This window comes from Corvus cornix, chromosome 1, assembly GCF_000738735.6.
Source record: "Corvus cornix cornix isolate S_Up_H32 chromosome 1, ASM73873v5, whole genome shotgun sequence".
Classification (NCBI taxonomy): domain Eukaryota; kingdom Metazoa; phylum Chordata; class Aves; order Passeriformes; family Corvidae; genus Corvus; species Corvus cornix.
Window position 1 is genome coordinate 116,121,271 of NC_046332.1, and position 23,751 is coordinate 116,145,021.

Below are 23,751 nucleotides of genomic sequence, written 5' to 3' on the forward strand. Positions count from 1 at the left end.
TCGAATCTAAACCTACTCTCTTACTTTGAATCCATTCTCCCTTGTCCTGTCACTCCATCCTTTGGAAATTTTCTCTCTCCATCTTTCTTGTCACCTCCTTTCAGGTGCTGGAAGGCCACAATTAGGTCACCCTAAAGCCTTCTCCAGGCTGAACAATCCCAGTTCTCTCAGCCTTTCTATCCCCATGGGAGAGCTCTTTGTTGTCATCCCTGTGGCACAGCTCACTGTCATTGTCATTCTGGAGTCTTCTCCTTGGGACAGCCCAAAAGTCCCTCTGGCTCCACATTGTGCCAGGGCCCTCCTCTTCAGCTCCTGCTGCAGCTCCGGGGCCAACAGGATGCTCAGATCCTTCCCAGCGTTGTGCTGTGCCAGTGCTCCATGGCAGGAGCTGTGCCCTCCTGTGCCACCCTGAGGGGGGACAATAACACCTGAGCACGGGGCTGTTGGGCTGCGAGAGAAGCCCAGGATGGGCTGTGGGGCTGTGGTTCCATCTCCCCCAGACTCACCACCTCTGTGCCACAGCTCTGAGTGTCCCTTCAGGTCCCTGGGCAGGGCAGCCATGGCAGAGGTGGCAGCCTGTCCACACAGAGGGATGAGGCCCGGCTCCAGCTGCCCTTCCCTCCACAAACTGGGATGGCAGTTGTTTCCTCTTCCCCCAGTTTGCCAGGGTGGGAATTTTTGTCCAAACAGGTCACCCAAATCTGCTTCACCAAGCCTGGCACCTTCCTGGTGTTGAATCTGCACTTTTCCCACTGTCTGGACAGTGGAATCTGCCCTGTGCTGTGCTCATCCCAAACCTTTCCTCTCCATGTAGGCCTGGAATATACACCTTCCTGTTTGCCATCTATGTCTTAGGTGAGTTATCCAGTGGGAACTCCCTCCTTTAGCAGTGTTTGAGACCATTTATTGAACTAAATCCTGACAGATGTCCTCTCCTCATCCATCTCCATCGATCTTAATCCCAGTCTCCACACCCCAGGGACCCCCAATCCTGCTCTCCAGACCCTGACCCACAACCCTCTGGATGCAACCATCCAACCCCTTCCTTATCCTTGTTCCAGCTGAGGGAGAAGGATGTGTACAGCATAGGGGATTTTAAAATTATTTTTACAAAGTCATGAGGAGTTCCATGGCAGTAGGACCTCCCTTAGGAAGCCAGGATGGTGCAAGTCCACGTGCTTGGTGAACTTCCACTCCTGCAGCAGAAGGCAGGGAAGCACATCCATGTATCCAACACCAGAACTTCCTGAAATTCAGTTCCATTCCATTAACACCCCCTGGATTATAACAGTGCTGCTTTTTCCATCTCCAGGACATTCCCATACCATTTCCATACTGGTGTGCCCAGTCCAACACCAGACTGAGCCAGGATTCCTTGTAACACCCAACACTTCAGCCATTCCGCACGGGGTTTATTTAGAAACGAACACAAGCTGAGATTCTGCAAACTCAGATTTATATCTTTTTATTTTTTACAAAAAATACATTTTAACAAGTAAATAGAAACCATTTCCATAAGTCCACCATTGTCCAAAGTGTAAATGTACATTGTAAATTTGCCATTTTTTATATAGACATGTGCTCTATTTTGCCAGTTGTCTACAAGAAATTCAGCTACAGTCTGATGAAACGTAATAAATAATGATTAAGAAATGGAAAAGCTACACACCAAGAAATGGGAAATATAAACTTTGCAAAAGTCATACGTAGTTATATTACAGCCACCTCTTCCCAAATCAAACATTCAATTTCTCCTTTATAAAGTACAACAGTAGTGCATTCCCCTTATTGGCATAGAGAGAGATCTTCCATTGAAATACTGTCCATGGAAAAAATTCCACTGAACTACAACTGAAAGGGACACCAAGGAATTAACTCAGGACAGTAGCAGTGCAAAAGCCAATACTGGCTGAATTAAAAAAAAAAACAACAAGATACTTCCTAAGAATTAACATATTGAACACTAATTAAATGATTTTCAAATGATTTTTTAAATTTATTTTTTATACTTAAGCAAGACCCATTTTTCTGGATGGCTCTTTGGGTGACCAGTCCCACCACAGAGGAAAAGATGGATTTGCTGTCTTTGCCACCCAGTTTGTCATTCCCAGTGACTTGGAAAGAAACCCCTGCAGCTGGCTGGGAATTTCTCTCGGTACTGTTGCTTCCAGGTTTTCCCACCCATCTTCCATGGACAAATGGGAAGATTTAGAGCACAGAACTCTAAAAGGGGAGATGTGAAAAAGAGGAATTCCCTTACCTTTCCTATAATAAAAACTGTCTAAAGCAGTTGAACATTTTCAGCTCCAGCTCACTGTAGTTTACACCACAGATGAAGAAACATCCCTCCTTTTCCAAGTGCTTCCATCCAACTGGTCCATCACCAGTTTTCAGGATAAAACCCTTAAAGAAGCATTCTTTTGGTAGAAACACACAAATATTCCCCAAATTCTCACCTACTACTTACATTTCTATCCCATGGATGCAACACAGAACATTGCTGGGAGCAATGGAACAACACTGGGATACAACAACTCTGGGAAGGAAATCAAGGAAGTTGGTTTTTTTGCATTTCTAAGATATTCCACTACTTTGGAAGAGGAAATACTCACAGGTATTAATGCTTATATAAGATCCAAAGTCAACGAAAAGGTGTCTGTAGAAAAGTATTAAGATTCCTAATAGTAAAAATATCTGCAAATTTAATTACAAATACATTTCCAAAGCAAAATCCTTAATTAAGTACATCAGGGTCGGTCAGTACTGACAGTGCTCCTTGAAGAGGAAGTGAAGGGAACAGCTAAACATGTGGAATATTTACACTGAGAGATCCACCTATGTCAAATATATAAAGTGAAGCAGCTCTATTTACAATCTGGAACCTAAAGGTTATAATGGAAGAGCAATAAAACACTGCTGAAACACTGAGCTATTAAGTACTGCTGATCTCATGCATTTGTTCTACAACTTGCCCTAGGATTTCATCCACCACATCAATGTCATAATTCACTTGCTGCAGGTCGAGGTCAGGCATGATTGTGGCCAGGAGTTGTCCCACGTTCACTCGGAGAGAGCGGAGCTTCAGGCTGGGGAGAGAGAATTAGACAGGATTAGATGGAGGTGGAATGCTCAGAGTCCTTCACCTAACAGAGCTGGACTGCTAATCCAGACTGGAGAGGCTCCATCACTCCCATAAACCAAGAAAAAAACCGATGCAGGTAAAACTGCATCAAGATTATTTCTAAATCTACCAGTTTTTCCAAGCTTCTCTTCAGTTTTTCAGCTAGAAGGTGAATATTCCCTTAGTTTCAAACCAATACTAAACTGAACTCCCATCAGAAATATTTCTGAGTAGGCATTAGTACAATCCTCCACCCCACACCAGCTTTATTTCTCAAAGCAGTATTAAATCCTGGTATTTTTATCCATTTAGAAACCCCAACTACCACAACCCACAGGAACAAAAGGAGAGAAAAAGAGAGGAGAAGGCAAGAAGGAGGAATTTGTCCAAAGACTTTAAAATATGAATAGAAAATAAGAGTTATACTCCAGGGAAAAGGCTGTGCCTCCCTTTTTTGGTTTCTCTCCTGGATGTCCTTGCTGTGTCCTCTTCCTGATCAAATTGTTTTGCCATGAGCCATCCCTTCTGTGGCCCAATTCCTTCTACTCTCAGATCCTTTATCATCTCCATAACCAGTTCTCCCAGTGCTGCCATATCTCCATCAACTTGTGGGGGAAGTTACTTCCAAGTCCTGCATTTATTTGCTAATTCTTTTAGTAAACACAAGTCAGAGCTATAAGGAAAAATAAAATTTAATGCTGACGGATCAATTTTAATGTGGGTAAGTTTCTTCTTTATGATTGAAAAGGGTCTCTGGAAATTATCCAGCTCATCCTCCACTCCCCTGCCACCCTCTGCCAGTGTCACAGCAGGGAGTGAGAGCTGGATCCAACACTCCCTGGTTGGTCTCTCAGTGCCCAGCACGAGTCACTCTCCAGCCCTGGCCAGTCCAGCCCAGTAGGCACTGGTTTGTGCCACCAGCAGAGTGCACTGCTAGCTCACATTGCACTGCCACGCCCCCAGCACCACCAGGCACCTTCCTCCCAGCTGCTTTCCCAGGAGCTGTCTCCAGCTGGTTCTCCTGCATGCACTTCCCAGGCGCCCTTGTGGAATTTTCAGGAGCTTTTTTCCCAGCCCATTTCTCCAGTTTGTCAAAGTCCCTCAGCAGCAGCTCTGCCCTCCTGAGTTCCCTCCAATTTGATGGCATCAGGAATTTATTGAGTTCATTTTGGTCTGTCACCCAAGCCATGAATCCCAGAATCCTCAGGGGTGGAAGAGACCTTTGTGATTACCCAGTTCCACCCTCACCCCAAAGCCTGTCCCCAAGGGCCACATCCAGACTCCTCCTGAGCACTCCCAGAGACAGTGACTCCAGCACTCCCTGGGCAGCTCATCCCAAGGCCTCACCACTCTGGCAGGGAAAAATTGTTTCCAATCTCCACCCTGAGCCTCCCCTGGTGCCATTTGAGGCCATTTCCTCTCCTCCTTTCCCTTGGCACACGGCAGCAGAGCCCGACCCCCCCTCACTGCCCCTCCTGGCAGGGACTTGTGGGGAGCAGTGAGGTCCCCCCTGAGCCTCCTCTGCTCCAGGCTGAGCCCCTTTCCCAGCTCCCTCAGCTGCTCCTCCCAGGATGTGTTTTCCAGCCCCTTCCCTGGCCCCACTCCAGCCCCTCAATGTCCTTTTGAAGTGACACAGAACTGGACACAGGACTTGAGGCGCAAAGGCCTTTTCCATTCCTGGCCTTGCTGCTCATCCCCAGTTTGCCCTCAGTCACCCCATGCTGGTTGTCCTTACTCCCTTTTGACTCTCAAGGGGCTGCAGGTGGCTTCCAGGTAGATTTATTCCATGTTTTCCCCAGGATTGAAGCTACAGTGCCAGAATGAGCTCGGGCTGTCCTAAATATGGGCATAACAACTGCCTTTTTCCAGGAATGTCAACTTTTGGAGATACTACAAGGCCAGCTCCCTCTGAAATGCCTCTCATCCCAGGGATCAATTTGTTTAAATGGTCCTTTAACGGAGTCCCTTTCTATCACAGGTGATGCTTCCCCCCTTGGGACCTCAGCTCCTGCTCTGGGTTTTTTCGCATGTGTGCTGTTCCCACTTCCAAGAGCTGCAAGCTCTCTAGTTGGAAGTTTCAGCCCTTCCAAGACATGCCCTGGACCCTGATTCCACAGGATTTGCCTGCAGCAAGGAGTTGATACAGGAAGGTTTCAAATCCAGACTCTTTTTCAGCTGATTCAAAAGAAAAACAGATTCTCAAAGTGAAGTTCATTACACAGCATGAAATAATGATCACCCTCTTTCCTGCCTCCCTTTTCTTTCCTTGGTTTGCAAGTTGTGTTCAGAAATTATCCAACATTTTGGATACTTTAAGAAGTATCAGTTTGCCATTCTGTTGTGCAGTGGCTAACCCTGCTCACACAAATCATAAATCACAAACATCACTTGATTAAAAAAAAAAAAAAATCAACATTCGTTAGGAGTCACAAAAGGCAGTAGAAAAGAATTCCAAGCATCACATTTTATTATACAATTATCAGACATAACCTTCATCAAAACATTTCAAATACAACCAACAAGCAAAAATCTTGAAATAACATCTAGAAAGAGCAAAACTGATACCTTTCTCCATCAGAAAAATTTACAGAGTCTTCTACTTTACTGGTGGTAGACTCATTTGCATGTGCTACAGCCTGTGGGATTGAAGCTTTTAACTGTGCCAGCTCTGCCTTGAGCTCCTCACACTGACAGGCCATCTGATTTTTCTCCACTTCTAGGACTTCAATCTGGCAATCAAAATAAAAATAAAGCTGTCAAAACTATTCAAAACACTGTGTGCTATGAAAAGGCAGTAAAAATAGAGATAATTTAAGTGATAGAAGTGTTTTAACAAACATACCTCACTTTTGTATCTGTCTCTCTCAATGGTGCACTTGTCCAGCTGCCTGAAAACCTCATCCAGCTGCACAGCAATCTCATCCACCTCACTCTTGCTCTCACCATCAGCACATTTGCTGCACTCAGTCTTTAGGTTCTGCAGGGTGCTGCACTGCTCCTTGAGCGTTGCTATTTCCCCCAAGGCCTGCTCATACAGAGCTGTCACCTCGGCCAAACTCCTCCCGTCAGTGCTTCCTTCTCCAAAGGAGGGAACTGTCTCCGTTGCCTGATGGCACATTTCCTTTTTTACATATTTATTATTCATCTCCAAAAGCTGCTGTTCCAGTGTTTCCACTTGTTTGGTTAACGCTTCACATTTGCTTTGGTACATTTCTTTTTCTCTGTTCAATAATTGCAGCTGATTTTTCAGTTCATTTTCCATCTCTACAGATGTCTCAGGAACACCATTCACCTTCTGCTGTTCCCTTTCCAACCCTGCCACAGGAACCTGGACTGGGATGTCTTCCACCTCTTCCTTTTTCACCACCAGGTTTGGGAGCTCTGTCTGTGTTGCTGAGCTCAGCTGTTCATTTTTTGCCTCTGAAGTGGTTGCACTGCAGGGTTCTCCCACGGGAGAGTTTACATTCTGCTTTTCCTCCTGATCCAAACAGATACATTCCGTTTTTACCACGGGAACATCAGGATCTGCTGAAGGCTTTGGAGTGCTGCTCTCCTCTAAAATGATGACATCTTCATCATCATCTTCCTCCTCATGGTTGTTGAATGTTTTGTCACCGAGCCGAGGTGTCTTTAGGGACACAGGTGTCACACAACTCTGTGTCTTCCTTTTGAGACTGAGGAGGAAAACATTAAAATAATCAGTTTATTGCTCAGATGCTGCCAAATCATTCGTTTCCAGCCATGTTCAGTGTTTTTCTGAGCACTGTTCAAAAACCACCACTCCAGAACTAGAAAGGGATGTCCCCCTGCAGGGGATTTCAATTTGTGTAGCCAGACTAAATTCCTGTAAAAACAAGTGCCTGCCATCAACACACTCACACATTATTCTGAAACAGACTCAGTATTCCCAGGAACATCCCTACAGGAGAACAGCCTGTGGATAACACAAACTCTGCTCCTAAGCAGACAAATCACTAAAAATGCTCCTTGTCATTTTGTTGCATTCACTTTTGTACTTGACAAAGTCTCCAGGTCCCTTTAACCTGGAGCTTCCTGTGCTCCCAGAATTCCCACAGGAATTTTAGTAGCTGAAGCTGCCCCCAACACCATCATTTTCCTTAAGAAGTTATTAATTTTAAAAATAAACAGGAATCTACTTTGTGCAGGTCCACTCACCTGCTGTCAGGATCCAAATGAGGGGAAGATACTTTAATTAAAATAGGCAGAGATCTTCTAACAGAAGCATCTGATGATTTTGGTAAAAGTAATCTTGGAAGAGCTTCCTTTGCATTCGGAGTTGAGAATGTTTTGAAGTCTTTACTTGAAGAAACAGATGTTTTTAAAAACATTTCATTATTGATCTATAAGACAATGTAAGTTAAGAATGGAAATAAACAGATATTAGTAGATTCTTCGGGATAGATTTAAGCAGTTCTTTATATACCAACACCTAAAATTCTGACACCTACATATCCAAGTACCTCCTTGAACCCAGGCTCAGGATTTTGGGACGAGAAAGGCTGGCTAGACTATTGCAAATCCCAGTTTTCCATTTGAAAGTGCTGTGCAGAATCCCAGGCAAGAGCTTTTCCCAAGCTGTGTCTCTGTCTGGAGTTTGCCCATCAGACACAAACTCCAGGACAGACATCCCTGGGAAAGATGCTCAGGGTTCACTCAGTTTGCCCAAAATGAGCAATTTTTGTTTCACTTCTAGAAATTACTTTTGTACTGGGGGAGATCTAATGGCAGAGAAACAATAAAATGAAATAAATAGGTTAAAACAACACATGCAGCATCTCTTCTCCAGAAATGATCTTAGGTCAGCAATTGACTTTGAATGCAACTGAAATTAAATCACACTTAGCAAATTTGATTCTGAGTTACAATTCAGACATTCCCATCAAACACCTTGGTCTGCATCTGGATTTAATCTGAATTTGAGCATCTCCTTGCACAAGTGTAGCTGTTCCAGCTCTGTCCATCCCCACCCCCTGAGATCCCCACTTTTAAGGGTATCTTTACTTTCATATCCTCATGACATCTCTCTCCAACAAATCCCCCTTCAAGAATTGGGTTCATGCCATAAAAACAGCCACAAGTGACTGACATATCTTTTAGTTTTGGCGAAAGGCCTTTGTCCCTCTCAAACACTTTCCTAATGAGACAGAAATGGTGGATTTTCCATCACTGAGCAGCAAAGAAAGGGGATTTTGGGTTTCCTCATGGTGAGCAAATCCTGCAGAGCCATCAGAGTAAAACTGGATGTTAAAGCAGACATTTGTACCCAGGGCAGGCTCCTGCCAGCTTCAGGAGTTACCTGGTGGCTGTACTCCAGTCGCCTCTTCAGTTTTTCCCTGTCCCTGCACAGCAGCAAGGAAAAAATATAAATTAAAAGCTTAGATTCAAACTGTTCATTCATTATAAAGACGAAATCTAAGATCTAAAAGCAAACACAGTACTCCTCATCTCAGCTAGATACAATAATCAAAGTACTCTTGTTTATTAAATGAAAATTTCCTCAAGAACCTGGAAGCTTGTATGGTCTGAAGTTAGCTTAACCTCAAGTAAGTTCCCTCTCAGATTATTTATTTTTAAAATATTGAAACAACCCCAAACTCTCCTTTCTAGAATGTGAGCCAGCATTACAATTACCCAAATCAGTTTTTGTCATACACTGTAATACACCTTAGCAAAGAACCCTTTAATTCTTAAATAAATGTATTGAGCTTTTCAGCTGCCTCAATGTGGACCTTGAAAGTAACAAAGCCAAGGTCTCCTAACAGCCCTCAGATTTTGCTTCTGGGACATCCCAACCTATTCCCACACTGCCAATTCCTGTGGAGCTACATCCTTGTGGGAGCTGTGGGAGCTGGCTCTCCTTGGTAGTTTTTAGTGTTGAGCCCCTTGTAAAAGTCTCCAGAACTCACTTTTTCTTGTAGGTTTTCTCATATGTCGGATGTATTAAATCGTCATCCTCTGGCTCTTCTGGCACATTACAATTCCTGGGGGAGGGAAAGGAACAGGAAAAAACCCACAACAGAAAGAGCTGAACACCCCTGCTGCTGCCAGGTGATCAGTAAGGACTGGGAGGAGCCCCTGGCCTGTGTCCTTACCGGAATTGCGGGTCAGGGTTGAGGGAGCAGTACCACTTCTCTGGCAAGTGCTCGATGCCGTCCGGGAGCTTCCGCCACTTGAGGCACGCGTCGCACTGCACCCACGTCTGGTCAGGCTGTTTCCTGGGGTAAAAAACCAAAATGAATCAGGGTTTGCACATGGCAGAGTGTTCTCATGTCAGATAAAGCAGTGACAGTGTGTTCAGCTCTCTGCCGTCACGGTGGGACTCACTGGATCTCCTCGACGGGCAGAGCTAAGGGATATTCCTCGTTTTTCTTGGTTTTCATCTCGTTCCAGTAATCATTGAGCTTTTCTCCCAGTGCTGCTATCGTGAGTCTACAAAGAAAAGAATTGAAAGACCACCTTGAATAATCCAATTCTAGCACAGAAAGAACCTTTATTAACTCCAGTGACAGAATAAGGGCATGAAGCACTTTAGTATTTCTAATTGCACAACAGTGGGAAAAAAGCTGGAGCTGGCAAACATTTGGTCACTTTAATGCAGGATAAAGTCTCCACACTGCTAAAGGAGCAGGCCAGTCTCACCCAGGTTCATTTTTAGCTTTGTTTCCTGCTCAGGGCTCATCGTGCAGCTCAGGGACTCCCAGAGCTGGCCCACACAGGAGGGAGAGGTGAGGAACAATAACAAACCCCACAGGTGAGCTAAAGGTGAGGACAGCCTCCTGTCAGCCTGTGGAATTCACCTCTGAGCAATCCAGTGGATGAGTAACCAGGCCCAGCCACCTGACACCGCCCCGGGCCTTGAACCAACACAAATGTTTGTGCAGTGAACTCATGTGACCCAGAGAGTTTGAATCCAGGTCACCTCTGAACCCAGGCAGGGATTGCTGAGCCAGGAGGCACCAGAAGGGCAGAAATGAGCAGGGATGCATGGATGGGATCACATTCCAAATCACATCCCTTTTCTGGGGAGGCAGGAAGTGCAGAGCACCTTTACATCAGGTTCACAACTTCCCAGCCCAAAACAAAACCATCTTTTGAAAGCCTGGAGCACTCCTGGCAGAAAAACCTTTCTAGAAGACTTTTCAAGTGTGGTATCACTGTGCCCACTCACATGCCAAATGTGGGGGTAAAAATCAGAGAAAGCTGGGAAGTTCCATTCCCGTTAAAAGTGTAACAGTACTGAAATTAAAGGTGAAATGCACTTTCTGCTTCCTGGATGGAATGCAGTTGCCATGCAGGGAATCTGTCCCTGGATGTTAACACAGCAACCTGAAGCACAGGCTTAGAGAGAGGAGGGTGAAGCAAAGCAGAGACACCACAGCCAGGTTCTGCTGGAATCTCTGCAGGAATGGGAACTCCACGGGACCAGAAGCTCAGAAAGCACAGAGCAGCCAAGACAGGAGAAGCTGTTTTGCTGCTGAAGCAGCAGCTGGGGTGAAATCACTCTCCTCAGAACAACTTGGTTCATTATAATTTAATTGTAAGATTAACTCACACCTCCACCCCAAAGTTATGTCCAGGAACTCAAAGGTTTGGAGGTCTTGGAGGTCTTTTCCAACCTTAAGGATCCTGTGATTCTCCCCACTTGTCTGGATATTGATTTAATTATATTTTGGACAGACTGGCTGGACACAAAAGGTCCCAGATTTATTGGGGGGCTGACAGACAAATCAAACCCAAGGGATTGAGGAAACCCCCTTTTCATGTGAGTGTTCAAAAAAAGCCCAACAAGTGGAAAACATTCCCTGCTCACTGTGCCTGCCAAGGGCATTCCCAATTCCTGCCCCTCTGCCAAGGGAACTGTTGGCGCCTCACACAGGAAATGGTTCAGGGATCACAAATTTCCATATCCACATGAAAAGTACTGTTGGGCACATGGAAAATGCCTCCTCCTAAGCAGCCAGGGAAACAGCCAGGGAAAAGAACATCCAGGGAAAAACATGGGAACAAGGCTGGTATGGATACGTGGAGTGGGAGAAAGTTTATAAGGAAACAGAAGGAGACAAAGAGGGGGCAGAGAAAAAGGGGTCTAAAAGGAGTTGTTTGCATTTAAACCAGGTTTTGCCAGAACACCATAAACTTTTCTTCTTCCTATTTAAAGAAGCAGCTATATCAAGTATTTCCCAGGAAATGACAATATGGGGTAGAAAGTGCAGATAAAAATACCTGTATTCGTTGGTGTAGTCGAAATCTTGTTTGTTGTGAGTTGGTTTTAGGAAGTTGCATTCAATAATCCCAACAACACCCACGCCCATGTTGTTTGCCTGCAAGGAATGAAGGTTTATCAGGAAAACCAACCCAAATTCCGTGCCAATATTGCAAGAGTTTGCTGGAGGTAATCATTAACTACATCTACATTGGGTAAAAAGGATTTTCTTAGGCTTAGGACTTCTCTCCAAGGAGAGAATCTTGATATAAACCCCCTAAATAACAAATCCTCTCTTCCACCCCTCTTTTTGTCCTGAAAGATATGCTCAGATATTTTTGTATCAAACAACCTCAAAACCAAACAATTTAATATGATTTTTAACTGCTGCACACAGCAAAAAATGTGATTTTATAAAGTATACATCAATATCCTACTTTCCATCCATATTCTTTTTTAAAATCAGCATTTGAATGAAATTTGTCAAGATGCTAAAATATTTTGAAGGCTCAATTTCTTACCTTTAACTGACAGCCAACTCTTTCATAAGCTTTGATGAGTCTATTTTTGTGGTACATCATTATTCCATAATGATCTTTGTTTCTGCAGTTAAATCCGAAAGTAATTCTGACTGTTTTGGCCTTTTAGCAGGTATTAAGGAAAAATAGGGTGAATCTCATGGAACACAAAAACCAGAGTTACTCTGAGTGGGTCTAAAAACTTTCTTTTCTTATATTGAGATAATTCCTTCAGTATGACTTCAAAAAAAACCAAAAAACCCCCCAAAACAATCCAAATTTTATCAGTGGAACTGCAACACACCCAGAAGAATCCAGCCATAACAAGTCACAGAATTCAGCTCAGCAATGGAAATATTAAAGGATACATTGAGAAATTTGGGTCTGTAAATATCCCGCTCGATGAAGGCCAAACTTTTGGAAACCAGCTGTGTTTTCACTTTCTGTCCTCTCAGGATGATCTGCATAGTTGGTTTCAGGTACAAAATACTGCAGTAAGCCTACAAAACAGACATTATATTAAAATTAAAACATATACACCCTTTTTATTCCACAAATAAATCCAATTTTAAAATTCCAACACGTACTCTTAGCGAATAATCACTTTCTGGAACAATCTGGTCCAGTCTCTCCTGTTTTTTGTAGCCTCTTTTGCCTGTTTCATCCAAGTCTTCTGGAATTCTGATGTCATATTTATCCTTGTCAAAGTCAAATTCTGGTTTGTCGTTTTTATCTCTAAGAATTAAGATGGAAAAATGTATTAATTATAGGGGAAAAAAGCAAATACAAGGGGAGGTATTGTGGTGGAGCCAGGAAAGAAGGAAAAAAAGGGGAATTCCTCATAGATTTTGAGTCCAGCTTCCCAGTTATTTAAGTGCCCACAGCCTTTTTCCAGTTATTCCACACACAAAAAACCCCCAAACCCTTCTGTGTTTGCATACACTGAAATAAAATGTAAAATTAATGAGAGACAAGAGACTGGATTTATCGTACTTTCTAAGATTCCAAATGATAATCCTGGTGCCTTTTTTCCCTATGATGGCATCCAGCTCTGCCAGTAATTTCTCCTCAGTAGAGAACAAGGAATGTGTCAGGATGGCCTTGAGGCTGTTCTTGGATTCTGCTGGATCACTGATCTGCCGTGGGCACTGTGTTAAGGAGAGGGACTTGGAATGGAGTGATGATCCCAAAAAATGAGGAAATTTCTGGACTCACTTCCCAGCTTCTCATTCCACATCTCAGAGCTCCTACAAGCTTCAAGGTTTTAACAAATTATGGCATCTCACAGAATTTTTTGCCTTTTGACTCCTCTCCAAGGAGAAAATTTTGATATAAACATCCATAAAAGCAGCCAAGGATTTCCTTTGGTGATGCTATCTCCCAAATTTGGGATGTGCCCACAACCCTTCACTGGGAATGCTGAAAGGATATGTTGGTTGGTGAATGTCACGATAGGAACCATGACATGCTCTGCTTTGGTGACTTCCAGGAAAGTCTGGGATAACAGCCCCACACTCATGGTCTCCCCATTCTTGGTGAAGACAATGGCATCCTTTCCCAGGCGCATGGATCCTGACTTGAAGCCATTCCCGTACAGTCCCACGGGAACGCGGCCGTTCATCACCGACTTCTCGCTGAAGCCGAAGCTGAAACATGGGAAACATGAGGAGAGTGGAAAAATCCCTGGAAAACTTGAGAGTTCAGCAGATGCGAGTGCAGGACTTGCCAAATTACATAACCCAACGAGTTTCTCTCTTGTTTCAGAGGTCAGGGACTCCTGCACAATTACATCCTAAAATCACCTGGACAATGCTGCTAAAACCACACAGCAAAAACTTGGGAAAATCCACGCCCAGCTTTTAAGTATGGCATAGAAATATCATCTGTCTGGAATTAGGTGTAAAAGCATTCTTATGGCATTCTAAAAAAAGCCCCTAACCCTGTCTTTTTCCTCTCTCCACTTCCTAGGAAATGTTTGATCCACAAGTTTGCATTTCCATTTACAGGTCACACTTAAAGTAAAGCAGGGAACTGCATATGGAATTTAGGCAGCTGTTATTGTGGTATTATGGTATCTGACAGAGAAATAACAGCTTGAACTCAATCTTACTCAAATTTAAATCTGCAGGCAGAGCAGTTTTTTATACTAAAGAGAAATTGGACAGAAAGCTCTTTGCTAACTGTAAAAATAAGAGAAAAATCAGTTCAAACCCCACAGAATATTTAAAGATAAAAAGACAAGTCACATTATCATTCATTAAAACTTCTCCAATAGCTTCTATTAGTAATACTCCAAGGGGTTTGAGCTGAATCTCCCTTCTTTTCTCATTCACTAACTTAAACTAAAGCAATTAATAATAGTAATAATGATTATGATGATAGTAATTAGAAAAAGCTCTGAATTCTCCTTATCTCCACTAGTAGGCACTACAGAGTTTCCACAGCATCAAGGGAACACTGAGAGAAGGGATAAAAGGAAACGAAGAGGTGAAAGTTCCCTGACAAAGTTACAGGGAAGCTTTAGTAGTACCTGTCTGCTCTGGAGTCTCACCTGGACATTCACTTACCTTCAGAAATGCTGAATTTATGAGCAAAATCAGTGAATTAGAGATGAGAAACAGGAATAAGCTGAGCAGTAACAGAACCAGAACTGGAATTTCCACAAGGCAGGTAAAGAGGTTGCCTACCTGAGCATTTTGTGCAGCTTCTCCGAGTTCATCCCATTCCCATTATCCGTGAATGTCAGGCAGATGTTGTCATTGATGACGGTTTTGTCAATCCAGATCTGCTTGGCACTCACATCTGGATCATAGGCATTATCTGAGGGCAAGGAGAGCAAACAGGGTGGGAGACTAAACAGCACAAATTCAACTGTTTAAGTGCAAACACATTTTAAAAATGTTGGGATGGAACAGCTGCATCCAAACCAGGAGAACCTCACCCAAACCAGCACAAAATTCCCCAGATTATCGATGGCAGCAACACAGAGGCAAAAAGTGTAGCTGGAGGTGAGCAGCTCACATGAGAACAGAAAATGAAAGCAAGACAAGGTTCCAGTTTCATTTCCTGTCTGCAGAGCAGCTGGTGCAATGTTTACTTTCTCTCAGCTCTTGCAGAGGGGAACTGCAAAATGCTTCAGACTCAAATTTGTGTTTACAGGATGTGAAAGAGTGAAACACGAGTGCAACAGAAACCAGAACACCACAAACCACTCCTGGCAGCAAAGCCAGGCCCAACCCCATCTGCCCCAACACCACTTTCTTCCATCTCTTCCCCTCATCCCCCTGGGATCTGTGAGGAGGGAGGAAAGGTGGGATGTGATGGCACCTCTGCCTCACTGCCTGTTCTGCAGGTTCAACTGAGAGACATAAAACAGCTCAAGCCAATAAAAGGAACTGCAGCTTGGCAGGTTCCTTCCTACAAACTTTAAGTCCAAATTGCATCACAGTGAAATATTTTGTAAAATGTATTTCCACATCACAAAAGAGGATGTACAGGTACACCTGAAAGTTTGGAAGTAGCTGGAGTGTTAAAAGAGCTGAAATGATTTAACATATTTTACTCCCAAAACAGCCAGTCCTTTCCACAGCCACAGGGCTCTGGTTTCCTCCTTTACGACAGCTTTGGCCTTATCCAGCTGAAAAATCCCTCTTTTCTTTTGTTAGGGGGAAGGGAAGGTGTGGGAAGGTGTGGGAAGGTGTGGGAAGGTGTGGGAAGGTGTGGGAAGGTGTGGGAAGGTGTGGGAAGGTGTGGGAAGGTGTGGGAAGGTGTGGGAAGGTGTGGGAAGGTGTGGGAAGGTGTGGGAAGGTGTGGGAAGGTGTGGGAAGGTGTGGGAAGGTGTGGGAAGGTGTGGGAAGGTGTGGGAAGGTGTGGGAGGTGTGGGAAGGTGTGGGAAGGTGTGGGAAGGTGTGGGAAGGTGTGGGAAGGTGTGGGAAGGTGTGGGAAGGTAAGGCTGCTCATCATTCCCTGACTGTGGAAAAGAGGAACACTGGACATGTCCCGTTAACTTCTGTTCAAAATCAAAGGCAAGGTGGAGCTAATAAAGAGATGCACAAGCCCCAGGTAATGCAGGTAACAGGACCAGAACAAAGAGCAAAACACTGAGGATCTTCAGCCGGGTCTTCCTCTACCTGAAGGAAAAAGGTTTTGTAACAAGGAACAAAAATTATTCCAAGCTATTGATCACCTACCTATGAGCTCTGCAATTGCGCTGAAGGGCCAGGTGTGGCTGGTGGAGTTGGTGTGCAAGAACTTTGGGCACAGCTGGAATAAACCACAAGCAAGGGCATTAGTTTGTGCTCTCCAAGGCAGAAAACAGTCTGTTAAAGGAAGGAACATTCCATGAAGCTGTTTTGGACATCCCTATCAAAAGGCTGTAATTGAATTTATTTCTGGGTATTGGCAGGGAACGTTGATTCAGCTCCTGAAGAGGAAATCCAGCACAGTCTCAGCATATTCTGAGCATGGGTTATATTGTCATCCTAGCAGTCTTCATCTTTATAAAAATACAAGGCACTACTAGTATATAATGATGGCAGGGACTACAGAAAACATCAAAGCTGTGGTTCCAAATCCAGTAAGAGAAGCTCTCAGATGTTAAAAACTCACATCTTAAACCAGGATTCAAACTTCATGCCAAGAGTGAGCAGCACCCAATACCCTCCGTGGGTCACTGTCTGTGCCCACAGTGACCAAAATCACCTCTCAGACCCTCTCCAGGGGTGCTTTGTGCTTTAAGCAGTTGGATCTCACACATTTTATGTAACCAAAGGCACAGCCACTACCAGAATTAGGTGGGAATACGCAAAAAAGCACCTCTTTATGGGATGTAACTTAGTGACAAAAGCATTGCCAAGCATCCCATCCTAGGTTCACATATATTCACTTCAAGACTAGGAAAACCAGAACTAAATATCCATGTAAGTTAAGGATCTGTCCATGCAACTGTTGGTGAAATTTTAACTGCTGCAACTGATAGTTGTGTTTGCATTATCACTGAGGAAATCTGTGGTTACACTTTTCACAAGGCCTTTAACACAAACCCCCCTGCACCAATTGGCTCGAGCCCTACTGCCAGAGTTGTGCTGATGGCAGAAAAAGCAGCACCTATGGACACATAACACTGAAAACAGCCCTTGTACCACTGAGTTACACAAAAACCAGAATATAATCCACATTATTATATACATAAAATCAGAAAGATGTTTTAAAATACTGTGTACACATCCATACTTAATTTTTACGGTTACTCACTGACAAGCACTTTTATAACAGTATAAAGTGTAAATAAAAGTAAAGCTCAAATAAAAGCGAGCAACCACTTCAAGGCTCCAAGTTGAAAAGGAATGATGCTAAAAGCAAATCCTAGAGTCACAAACCAGGTACCAGAGCAGGAGGAAGGCAGAGGGAGCAGAAACACCCCTGGTTCAGAGCAACAGAAACGTCACCTTGATTCTCAGGTCACAGCAGCACATGACACACTTCCAACTGCAACTTAATCCCTGCACTTCTCCCTGGAGCACAAGTGGGAACAGACACCACGTTCCTCGCTGCCATCTGTGCTGCAGAGCTCCAGGTTTACAAAATCTGGTGCACTGAGTCAGGCTAAGCAGGGGTGCCCCCAACAGATGCTTCCAAATAATTTTGAATCCGAGAGAAAATTCCTCTGGGCTATTAATGGAAACTTCACATGTGCCATGGCACGTGGGCAAAAGGATCTTTGGATTTCTCCCTCTGCTGTACAGGAACTCAGGGGATCCTCAGATCCCTGGGTGATTCTCTTCACTTCCACAGAACTGGCAGCATCTGCTCCTTTGTTTTCTAAGCTTCAGGATCAAAACACACAACAAACAATTAGTGGGTTTTTTCCCACCTGAAGTCCCTTCTTGGCAAAACAAAATCACTTTTAAAAATCCCAACCCACCACAGGGATGCACATTCAGGGATTTGCATCTGATCAGCTCCCTGCTGAAATACAGAACAACTCCAGCCACACAGGAGGCTGGAAGTGCAGGATTCCCTGCTGGCACTGGAATTTCAGCAATACGGACCTGGCAAGAAGTCCTGACTGTGGTTTTGACAGAGGCATCAACTCACACTTGGGAATCTCATGGAATCTTTGAGGCTGGAAAAGCCCTCCCAGCCCAGCCAGGCCCAGCTGTGCCCCATGCCCACCTTGTCCCCAGCCCAGAGCACTGAGTGCCACCTCCAGCCCTTCCTGGGACACCTCCAGGGATGGGCACTCCAAACCTCCCTGGGCAGTTCCTGCCAAGGCCTGACCTCCCTTTCCATGAGGAAATTCCTCCTGAAAAGGAAGAAGCACCTCCCCTGACCATCAGACAATGCTGAGGAAGGATGGAAAGAACCTCAGTGTCACCCACAGTGCCATCATCACCAATAAATGTCCTTTTTTCCCTGTGAACCAAATCATTCTGGGTGCACAGAGATAAAACCTTCCTGTGTAACACAACAGCTCCACACCCTTCATTTCACTGCTGTGAACCACTGGGAATTCTGAAAACAACATCACTAGAATTGCGCTGATATTCTCTGGACCACTGCTTGGGGGAGGGTTTGAGAAAGGCTGGAAGGTGGTTCCCAGAACTGGGAATTGTAGCAGGTCGTCGAAGGGCTGGAAGATGGGAACTGGAACAAATGGGGTCTTGGCTCTAACATCTCCCATCCCTCAGCAAAAAGCGAGCAAGTATCCCACAGGAAATTCATGGGAAAGTTATCTCAGAGCAGACAGCACCATCTGATCACAGAATTACAGAATGCTTTGGGTTGGGAAGGACCTTAAAGATCATCCAGTTCCAATCCCTGCCACAAGCAGGGACCCTTTCCACCAGACCAGGATGCTCCAAGCCCCATCCAGCCTGGCTTTCATCATACCAGGCATTGAAACAAGGGCACAAAACCAGATTAAAGAACAGAACAGTGGGTTAAGGCCATCAGTTTTGTAGTTTCCTCCAGAGCAATCCGGCTGTCAGCAACCACTCCCTAAGTCCTGATGAACTCATCAGGAAATATTTAAGTCCATTTGTCCCCTTACACTTAATTCATCAATGCACCGCTTTAATTAGCTCATAATTAATTGAGGTTCAGTAAGAGCTGGTCCCCAGATGAACACTCACTTTGCCAATCCAGCTGTTTTGCTCACTCAGCCAAACGTATCTCGTTACTAAGTAGGCTTTGTTTAGTAATTTCATTTCTCCTCCGGAGACCAAGTGCAGCCAAATACAACTCAAATGTCCCACTTCTTCCAGCTGGGTATATCTGAACTTAAAGTGTCCTGAGAAGAGCATCCCCTACAGTTACAACCAGCAAATACTGAAGAACAAAACAGTTTATCTCTCAAAAATGACAAGCAGCTTTGGGAATTTTAGTTTTCCAAGCAAACCAGAACTGTCCCATCCCTTGCAGATCCCAAGGTTTGCACAAATCCAAAACCATTGCAGAGTTTGCCTCATTTTGGAACTTATTGCTTGCACATAATAAATTTCTGTTTTGTTACACGGCATCACTGCAGTAACTTATCCCACATTTGAGTGGAAAAATGCATGTTGGTTTATCCTCCACTTATGTAACAACTTCTTGGGAACAACACTGCCATTTTCACGGAATTGTTTAGGTTAGAAAAGCCGCCCAAGACCACTGAGCCCAAGCTGTGCCCAATGCCCACCTTGTCCCCAGCCCAGAGCACTGAGTGCCACCTCCAGCCCTTCCTGGGACACCTCCAGGGATGGGCACTCCAAACCTCCCTGGGCAGCTCTTTCCAAGGCCTGAGCTCCCTTTCCAGGAAGAAATTCCTCCTGAAACTTCCTGAAATTTTTCCTCCTCTCCCTCCCAGCTACACAATCCCAGTTCCACGACTGTGCAATGAACCACATCAAGGGATCGATCCAAAGTAAAAGCCGCTCTTAAAATATTAACCTGGATCCCCTCCCTCAGCTGCTTCATTGTTCAGCTGGACAAAAATATTGCCAGAGCAACAGCAGGAGAGAAATTCCAGCGTGGGAATGAGTTACCAGGCCTTCCAAGTGCCTGTGCTGTTTGGAAGTGCTTCTGAAACCACGGGAAATACTTTCTATTCCCAAAGAACTGGGACCATCAGCTCTCCCCACCATTCTCTGGATTACAAAGCCTTTTACAAACCTGCCCCAAACTGCATCAGCTGCTTCACCTGAGGAAAAAAAAAAACCCAACAACTCTACAAAACCCACAGCTTTCACTGGAAAGCCACTGAATGCAAATTCTTAGTTGAGCCTGCGACAGACAAAACCAAAGAGCAGCCTAAAAATAATTCAGAAAGTTACCAAGGGCATCTTGTTTCATTTGTACCTCTGAGAGTGCAGCTTGCCAAAGTGATTTCAACCTGAGAATGATCTGAAACTCTGAACTACCAGATGCAAAGGCTGATTATCGATACTTTCTTCTCTCAAGAAGACTCATGATATGTCCAAAAAGTAATAATAAATCAAAATCTTTATCTGAACAAGCAGAACAACCCAGCTCTAATAAAATATCACACCATCTGTGGATTTTAAACACTTGCAAGAATTAAAGGCCTGAAATCACAATCAAAATGCAATTGTTGAACTTCAAGAAGATGATGTTTAGAGCTCGTCTCTAGAATCAAGGCAACTTTTATTAGGGTAATATAAATTGAAATTCAGATAACATCAATTGATATTAGGTGATAAAATTTCAGACAGAGGTTGGACACAAGGATCTTGGAGGTTTTTCTCCTCCTAAATGATTCTGTAATTCCAGCAGTGCTGAGCATATCCTAACACACCTTTTTCACTCAAATATTTGCTACGTTACTCATCGTAGTACTCGTGCTTCTTTCCACCATTCTGTAAGCAAGGTGATGAGCCAGGTGTAGCTCAAGGTGAGGTTTAGAGGCACTGACTTGAAAAAAACCCTCCTGTTTCATCTGAAAAAGCAGCTTTAACTCCATTTATATCAGCACAAATAAAGAAACGACCAACTGCCGCAACAGCTCGGCAACAATACTGCAACTGAAAAGCACAACACAGTAGCATTTAACTGCGTGAACACTCACCCCCCTTAGATGTAATTAGGGTTAAAATGTAATGAGGCCGCTTGCAATAAAAGTAGTTAAGATTTGAAGTTACAAGTTGGCAATTAGAGGTCACGGCGCTCACCAGAGGCTGGGAAAACCCGCCCCCAACACCCAGCCCACCCCCAGCCCTCACCGTCCCCTCAGCACAGCCCAGCCGGACCGATATAACTTAATTTTCCAGGATCTGAGCCGGGATAAGGGCGGGAAAGCTCCCGGCCCCACGTCCCCCCGGAAAGACGAGGCAGCGCTCCCCGCCCTCGCTGAGGGAGTGACCCTGGAAGTGTCCAAGGCCAGCTTGGACGGGGCTCTGAGCAACCTGGGATGATGGAAGGTGTCCCTGCCCATGGCAGCGGCTTGGAACGAGCTGGTCTCTCAGGCCGCTCCCCCCGGCCGGCCGCGGTGCCGCCGCCCCCTCACACTCACCGCGCTCAAGCGGATCCCTCCCTGTGTTTTCGCCGCCATCTTTAGGCCGCGGCCCCGCGCGCGCTTCCGCCTCCCGGGGCCCTTTGGCGCTTCCGGCGCCGGGCGCGCGCACGCGGGGGGCGGGGCTTGGCGCGAGGCCACGCCCCCTCCCCGGCGCGCGGGGCCGGGGCTGAGGGCGGTGTGAGGGGAAACGGAGGCATGGAATTGTTCCGGCTGGAAAAGGGCTCCGGAATCACCCAGTCCAGCCTGTGCCCGATCCCCGCCTTGTCACCCAGCCCAGAGCACTACCTCCAGGCCGTCCCGGGACACCTCCAGGGATAGGGACTCCAAACTCCCTTCCAATGCGTGATCACCTTTTCCAAGAGGAAATTCCTCCTGGTGTCCAACCTGAGCCTCCCGTGGCACAGCTTAAAGCTCTTTCCTCCTGTCCCTGTTCCCTGGCAGCAGAGCCCGACCCCCCCGGCTGCCCCCTCCTGTCAGGGACTTGTGCAGAGCCACAAGGTCCCCCCTGAGCCTCCTTTGCTCCAGCCTGAGCCCCTTTCCCAGCTCCCTCAGCCGCTCCTGGGGCTCCAGCCCCTTCCCAGCTCCCTTCCCTGCCCTGGACATGCTCCAGCCCCTCCAGGGCTCTCCTGCAGGAGCCAGAACTGGGCACAGCCCTCGAGGGGCCTCTCAGTGCCCAGCACAGAGGGACAATCCCTGCCCTGCTCCTGCTGGACACACAATTCCTGATCCAGCCCAGGGGCCAGTGGCCTCCTGCCCACCTGGGCACCCCTGGGCTCGTGTCCAGCTGCTGGCACCAGCACCCCCAGGGCTTTTCCCACCGGGGCACTTTCCCACAGCGTTGCTGCTCTCCAGGCAGACTCCCGGCGTGTCCCTGTCCGGCTCCCCAGAGCAGTTTCTGCTTTCGCATTTCTTCTGCTTCCGGGAGCTGGGAAGGGGCTGGAGAACTCCTGAGGGAGCTGGGAAAGGGGCTCAGGCTGGAGCAAAGGAGGCTCAGGGGGGACCTTGTGGCTCTGCACAAGTCCCTGACAGGAGGGGGCAGCCGGGGGGGTCGGGCTCTGCTGCCAGGGAACAGGGACAGGAGGAGAGGGAACGGCCTCAGGCTGGGCCAGGGCAGGCTCAGGGTGGATACTTGGAAACGTTTCTTCCAGGAAAGGGTAGTAAAGCATTGGAACAGGATGCCCAGGGATGTGGTGGAGTCACCATCCCTGGAAACGTTAAAAAAAACTTGTGGATGTGGCACTTGGGGATGGGGTTTAATGGTGAACATGATGGTGGTGCTGGGATTGAAATGGTCCATGCCTTAAACATTGTTATGAAGGAGTTTTGCCCATTATAACAAAAACTGTGCAAAGAAGCTACAACCACAGAAGCCTCCCTGGGGATATCCGAGTGGAACTTTGGACTGTAAGTTAAGCTGCCTAGATACGCTATTGTTCAATCATCCCAGCCTCGGGAAAAACAAACAAGGCTGAGGGAGAGGAATGCGTCCACGAAAGAGCCAAACACAGCGGAGATTCTTCCACAGCCCGCGGAGGCCAGGTTTACCCAGAGAGGGCGGGGAGGTTTGGGGTGTAACCTCTGCTCAGAGGCACTGAACACCCATCCTCCCTTACACAAACCGGCCCAGCTGTGGAACCCCCGACCCCACAGGCCACATCCACAGGACATTCACGTGAAAGGCAGCTGAGGGGGTGTCAGAATCCATCAAAGACCCCCCAAAGGCTCCCCAGAGGCTTTGCACCACAGGATTGCACGGGATGCAACAGATCCAGAGTCTGCTGTAAGTGACAAACTCCCCCACCAGGGGACACACCCGGGCATTCCCGCCTGGCCTGAGCTCTACTAACCCATGGGATTCTGTGCTTTTTGTGGGACCATCACCACCAGAAGTCCAGCGTTGGGATCCACGGATGGTGATATTTTCTTTAGTTTGTCACTCTCTTTCTGTCTCCCCCCACACCTATTTTCTATCTCTTTCTTTCCTCTCTCATATTTACTATCACATACTATTGACTTTGGCATATAGTATCGTTTGCACCTTAATGCAGGCAGAGGCATTTTTAAGAACTTTAAGAACTGGACCGTGACAGAGCCTAAAGGTCTTTTCCAGCCTTGATGATTCTGTGATTCTCTTCTTTGACCCCAGCAGCCAAGGTTGTCTCCTGGAGCATAGCAGGGTGACCCTGGAGGAGCATCTGGGAATTTTGTCTGACAGTCCTTACCCACTCCCTGACCTCATCCCTGTGCCTGTGCTGATCTCCAGGAGCCAGAACAATGCCGTTTGTCCCAGAAATTGCTGCTCCACCTCCTCATGGCCCCTTCCCCAGCCACATCCTGTTCTTTCTCATAATGTGTCCTTACCAACAATCCTTGG

At 46.0% G+C, this 23,751-nt stretch overlaps 1 protein-coding gene across 2 annotated transcripts; it reads right to left on the reverse strand.

The window, feature by feature from the left end:
• Positions 1–1,449: 1,449 nt before the first annotated feature.
• MORC3 (MORC family CW-type zinc finger 3) lies at positions 1,450–21,455 on the reverse strand. 2 transcript variants are annotated; one of them, XM_039553571.1, is made up of 17 exons: positions 21,375–21,455; positions 16,054–16,126; positions 14,551–14,683; positions 13,295–13,509; positions 12,857–13,004; positions 12,451–12,598; positions 12,232–12,363; positions 11,867–11,986; positions 11,366–11,463; positions 9,467–9,571; positions 9,235–9,357; positions 9,049–9,123; positions 8,439–8,481; positions 7,298–7,482; positions 5,964–6,795; positions 5,687–5,850; positions 1,450–3,086 (listed from the first exon to the last, which is right to left on the reverse strand). In XM_039553571.1, the coding sequence occupies exons 1-17, from the start codon at positions 21,411–21,413 to the stop codon at positions 2,933–2,935; spliced, it is 2,787 nt and encodes a 928-aa protein (XP_039409505.1). In that variant the 5' UTR covers positions 21,414–21,455; the 3' UTR covers positions 1,450–2,932. The 2 variants fall into 2 exon arrangements, with proteins under 2 accessions (XP_039409505.1, XP_039409510.1); XM_039553576.1 differs by lacking the exon at positions 1,450–3,086 and adding an exon at positions 3,093–3,794.
• Positions 21,456–23,751: the final 2,296 nt, after the last annotated feature.

Excerpts from the sequence above, each read along its gene's own strand:
- MORC3 (XM_039553571.1), bottom strand. The coding sequence starts at position 21,413 with ATGGCGGCGAAAACACAGGGAGGGATCCGCTTGAGCGCG. Across the intron at positions 13,005-13,294 it reads CGTGACATTCACCAACCAAC|GGCAGATCAGTGATCCAGCA; the intron begins ATATCCTTTCAG and ends CACAGTGCCCAC. Across the intron at positions 5,851-5,963 it reads GAGACAGATACAAAAGTGAG|ATTGAAGTCCTAGAAGTGGA; the intron begins GTATGTTTGTTA and ends TTTGATTGCCAG.